At 39.1% G+C, this 5,577-nt stretch overlaps 1 protein-coding gene across 1 annotated transcript; it reads left to right on the top strand.

The window, feature by feature from the left end:
- Positions 1-488: 488 nt before the first annotated feature.
- On the top strand, positions 489-5,239 carry WDSUB1 (WD repeat, sterile alpha motif and U-box domain containing 1; the record flags this gene model as incomplete). The annotated part of the gene is made up of 3 exons (XM_008941944.1): positions 489-886; positions 2,394-2,578; positions 5,150-5,239. Coding segments are annotated over exons 1-3 (673 nt in total), but the record flags the coding sequence as incomplete, so codon positions are not given.
- Between the last annotated feature and the right edge of the window lie 338 nt (positions 5,240-5,577).

Below are 5,577 nucleotides of genomic sequence, written 5' to 3'. Positions count from 1 at the left end.
TGAGCTTTAAGATCCCTTCCAACCCAAACCATCCTATGATTCCGTATTCCTGAGGCAACTCTAATTAATGCTTTCACTGTCTTCTACAGTGCCTGTTTACTCAATTGTATCAAGTGTAGATGGAAATAGTAACAAATTTGAACAGCAAACTTCCTAGCATAAATTAAATAATTAAATACCTAATTTAACTATACATTAAGTAGTTAATCTAATCTTGCATGTTGTACTGCAGAATTTCATGATGGCATTGGAAGTTCAGATATGTTAAGTCTAACCACGTCATAACCCCTCATCTAATTGCTGTGATTGACCCCTGATTTAAGTTGAAGATAAAACAAAGCTTAGATGAGAAATCTGCCTCTGCAAATTCATTTTTTCCCTTTTTTCCTGGATAATGTGTCTTAGGGTAGTACGTTTCATGTATGAAATGGGACAGATAAGTCTAACTTAAACTTTCTTTTTCAGATTTTTTTTTGAAAGTAGGTAAAATGGCAACGCTGATTCACACTGTAGCAGCCCATCGTGATGATGTCAGCTGCTGTGCCTTCTCCTCAGCGTGCCTGGCCACTTGTTCCTTGGACAAAACAATTCGCGTTTATTCTTTAAGCGACTTCGCCGAGCTCCCGTACTCGCCTCTGGAAGGTCACACGTACGCTGTCCACTGCTGCTGCTTCTCTCCCTCGGGATGCCTTTTAGCCTCCTGTTCCACAGATGGCACCACCGTGGTGTGGGACACGGGCGACGGGGGGATGCTGGCGGTGCTGGAGCAGCCCAGCAGCAGTCCTGTCAGAGTCTGCCGGTTTTCGCCCCTCTCCACATACCTGGTGTCGGGGGCAGCGGACGGGAGCGTTGTGCTTTGGAACATGCAGTCCTTGAAACTGTACAGGTGAGTGCCAGACATTTTCACAGCCTTGTTTACGATGACAAGAACGTAATTTAAGTACTGTGCTGCACCATGTGTAAGAGTTGGAGCCTTACACCACAGACTGGTATCACCAAAAAACTTGAACAGGATTTAGAAGACCAAAAGCTTACCAGTAGGTGAGGGTGAAGTGCTGAGTCTATTTTTTTTTTTTAAGTTTAACAATGCAAACTGTAAAAGCTTTAATTTATACTAAGTTAACTTTCATCTAAATCCTGATCCTAATCTTTAAATTTGTGGAAGTGTTTTCGTTGATTTAACATGAAATCAGGATGCATTGCATACTGGAGGTTTCTGGTTTCGGAACAGTGGGTCAACAGATTATGATACGTAATATACAGTTAGTTAGTAAGAGCCTGAGTCTGCTGTGTGCCTTATCTTGCATTAGACTTAGTGGGTTTTAATTAAATATTTAATTACCAGGCTTTTTGGAGTTGTCCCGGTTTAGGGTCAGGGCTGCCCCTAATCCTGGGTCTGAGTAGAACGACTCTCAGAAAAGTTTACTGTTTTGCATTCTCTGGCATTAAGGTTGATACCTCTGACAGTAAATAAAGTTTTTATCAGCCGGGGAGAATGAGTAGCTGTGCTGCAGGGTGCAATGGCAGCGTAAACACGTGGTATTTATTGCTGTATGACTGCTGCTTGTGGCTCTGATTTTTTTTTCCCTGCACTTAAATCTTTAACTATGCATGCTGGGCTGCATCTTATGTCTATTAAAAGGAGTGAGACACTTTGAATTGACTTTAGGTCACTCTCAGATAACCTAAAGGATGTTAGGTTGACTATACTTCCTTCCCAAGGATTGACCACCACTTCCATATCTGCTAGGAATTTTCTTCTAAAATCAGCTTTACAAAGTGCTTTGGCTGACTTAGTTAAAATACAGAAATCATACTTTTTCTGTTTTTTAAGTGACTTGGTTTTATGTATAAGTAGTCCAAAACTAACCCTATACCACAAATCACAAAGTGTTCTGCTCAGCTACAGCTTATCAAATGGGTTAGTAGGTGTTCTGTTTTGTCTTTAAAAACAGAACAGATAAATTGTGGATTTCTTTTTTCCCATTCGTGAACACGTAAACCTGTGTTATAATAGTTGTGTGTTTATCCTTCACTTAAAAAATTTATCCTGCCATAGAATTTTAACAGTGTGTTGCACCTTTCAAATGGTAAGTCCATGCATATTGTCTTTAATTTGCCAATCATTTGATTACTCAATTAAAATTACTGCCTTGGGATGTCATCTCACATTTTTCCTCCTGCAGTCAAAGAGCAGGATCTGGCACCTGCAGCTGTGCTGATTTTGCATCTCTTTCCACAGTTTGTGTGAGTTTCTCTGCCTTCTATTACCAAGTTGCAAAGTCCAAAACTTAGAACGATTTGGTTTATTGTATCAGATCACATTTTTAGAGGTCACTTCTTCAGAACGTTACTTATTCTAAATTCAAATCCTGTGTACTCTTGTTTTTCAGATCTGGGAATGTTAAAGATGGTTCTTTGGTGGCCTGTGCATTTTCTCCTAATGGAAATTTCTTTGTCACTGGATCATCATGTGGTGATTTAACCATTTGGGATGATAAGATGAGATGCCTTTATAATGAAAAAGCACATGATCTTGGTGTTACCTGCTGTGATATTTCCTCACAGCCAATTTCTGGTTAGTCACTTGACTCATCAGGGGAGAAGCATGGAAAAAAAGAGTTACTTTATTTTTATCTTTTAATATTCTTTTTGTCATTAGTACTCAAGATAAAAATAACATTGGGAAGAGCTGATGTTTTAGAATATGCTGAATATTGTTAAGTATAAGTTGTGGTCAGGTTGTTGACAAGGAATCTAGTTGAACAAACAAGGTGATTAGCATGCTTATGATAGTCTTCAGTAGCTAATTATGCTGTCACGTTTTGGAAGTGTTTGGGCAGTGTCTGTAAGTGATGCCTGTCTTCCAGAGCTAAGGAGAGTGTTTGCAGATGCAGAGCTTGATTGCCATTCCCACTTTCCTCTTTGATACTTTGGTTTAAAGCAGTGCAGAGAACTGTAAACTTAAACCCAATGCTTGAGCTGTGGGACATGAATACAGAGACTGTTGTCCTGCACTTGACTTCAGCTGGAGGGATCGGGGGAGCAGTGAGCCCAGAATCTCACGTGTCCCACTGAGATGTGATAAATGCCTTACAGCTGCTGTGGCTGACCTCACCCTGTCCCTGGCATTGCACACCAGTTTTGGCATTGTGCTTCTTCACAGCTGTAACGGGCGAGAACTTTTTTTTCTTTTGAGAATGAAATCTGATATTCTTGTATATATTTGGGTATTGAGATCAAAAACATGAGGCATGCATAGTGTAGGCCTTTCTCAGGGCTGCATTGCATATTATGTTCAGTTTTTATTCATTTCACATTTGTAAGTTCCTGTGCAACTAAAATAATTAGAACCTAGATTTCTCTGTATGCAGAAACGCCTATACTGAAAATGGCACACTTAAACTTCCAGCTGGCTCAGGAGGAGCTTTGCATGTACTCTGCTTTGGGCTTACAGGCTTTTCAAATTATTCTGGGGGTTTAACCCTGGTGGGCAGCTCCACACAGCTGCTCACTCACTCTCTCCCAGTGGGATGGGGAGAAAATGGAAGGGTAGAAGTGTGGAAAATCATGGGTTAAAGTAAAGAGAATTTAATAGGTAAAGCAAAAGTTGCAAAGCAAACCAAGGAGTTCACTCACTGCTCCCCAGCAGCACACGGGTGTTCCACTTTATCACCACTGCTTTGGGCACAAATCCCAAATGCAGCCCCACAGGAGCTCCTATGGTAGTAGCCAAGTTAGTGCAACTGTGTCACAGCACAGACTTTTTGTATAATTATGTGTAAGTACCGAAGAGTTGTGTGTCTAAGCTTACATACCTTGTTTAGTGGGAAGAAACACTTGCACAAACAAGAACTTCTGTTTGAAATATCCTGGTACAAGTTAGTTGCAGTACAGGGAAATGTCATAGCCAAACAATCAAATACTGGAAATTCTGAAATATTTATAAGTGTCTGAAAAGCTGAAAGGTTAATTTGTATAAATTTTTGTCAGGTAAAAGTGTTTAGTAAAGAAAATCATGTAATCATCTGCTTTTGATGGAGGCTGGGGAATTGGATAGAAACCTCGTTGTCAAATTTCAGAAGAAGTGCTGTAGCTTGTCTGAACAACTTTGTAGGTACACTTTCCTGGTTTCCAGGTCTACTGTGGAGACAAGGTGGTCTCCCTAAAGATACATAGTCTTCTGTTTTCAGAGTACCCATGAGCTGCTCTTTCAAAAGTACCAAAAATTATAGGTGAGCTGCCACGTGTGTCCTTCAGTGCTAAACAGAGCAGTAAGCACTGCACTGTGTGTGCTACCTGGTCTAAGATGATGCAGAGCAGGAAGAAAGCAGGAGAAGCAGTGGGGGAAAAAAGCAGAGCAGAAGCAGTAAAAAATATTCTGACATTTCTGGTAACTACAGAGCTGGAAAGATGAGCCTTTAAAATGTCTGTTATCATTTTCTGATTTCTAGCCTTAATCTTGGTGATTGTTGTAGGAGTTCTAAGACTCAGTACTGACAGAGTGCCAAATTCAGAGGTCATGCCACTGAAGGATCGTCCTGGGACTTGTGTCAGGCTCCTATGCCCTCTCTGTGGAGTAGAAGAACAGAAATAATTTGGGACAGGACTTAAGAATTAAAAAAAAAAAAAAAAAAAATATGCTGGAACAGCACATATACAATGGAACGTGGTAATTCAGAAATGTTCACATCCATTGAACAAAGAGGGGAAAGCTGTAAGACTATTGCTGTTGTACTTACTCTTCAATGCTGTATCCCTCGATGCGTCAATGGGCAGTCTGTGACTGGGCTGGAGACATGAAAAATCACTTAGTTTATGAAAATGAAAAGTTGAACATTTTAAGTTATTAAATTAGCCTGTCAGATACTCTGAAATTTTGTACATGAGTATGTGGTTAAGTTTGAGAACTACAGAACTGTAGAAGCAATGGATCCACTTTTTCAGGAAACTGTGTAACAGTGATATCCACTTCTTATTTCTAAATGGTTTTAGAACTCCTGCAGTTATTTTTACTAATACTTTTAAAAAGTAGTTCTGAGATTAAGGAAATGTACCAAATTCCAGTGTAAGAATGCTGATGGAGTTTACTGATACCTTGTTATTTTCAGTGCTTCTGATTCCCATTAATCTATTTCAATTTTGTCAGATGGCGAACATGGGTTCAGATACTTCCAGATGGCTTCTTGTGGTCAAGATAATCAGGTCAAACTCTGGCTTTTGTTTGCAGATTTCTTAGGTGTGTATGTTAATTTTTTAAAATTTTTTTTAATTTTTTTTCATATTTCAGTGTCTTTAAGTCTTCAGGGACAATTTACATCTAAGATTAAATTCATACTGCTGTCATGGATTCACAGCCAAACTAACAAAAAGTTGAAAATTTTCTTTTAATTGTTTAGCAGGAGAGCAGCTAAGGTATGCAGCACTTTGTGACATTGGGCCCTGTAGATTTTATTTAGTGATCTATTTATCAAGAATTGTAAAGGTCAAGATTAAAAAAAAAAATTATCCCAAATTCCCTCAAACTTAATATTGTGATAAACATATGGCTTTAATTATAGAATCATAGAATCATTT

The sequence above is a fragment of the Merops nubicus genome, unplaced genomic scaffold, assembly GCF_000691845.1.
Source record: "Merops nubicus isolate BGI_N331 unplaced genomic scaffold, ASM69184v1 scaffold34516, whole genome shotgun sequence".
In the NCBI taxonomy this organism is placed as follows: Eukaryota; Metazoa; Chordata; class Aves; order Coraciiformes; family Meropidae; genus Merops; species Merops nubicus.
This window is presented reverse-complemented; position numbering and strand designations above follow the sequence as displayed.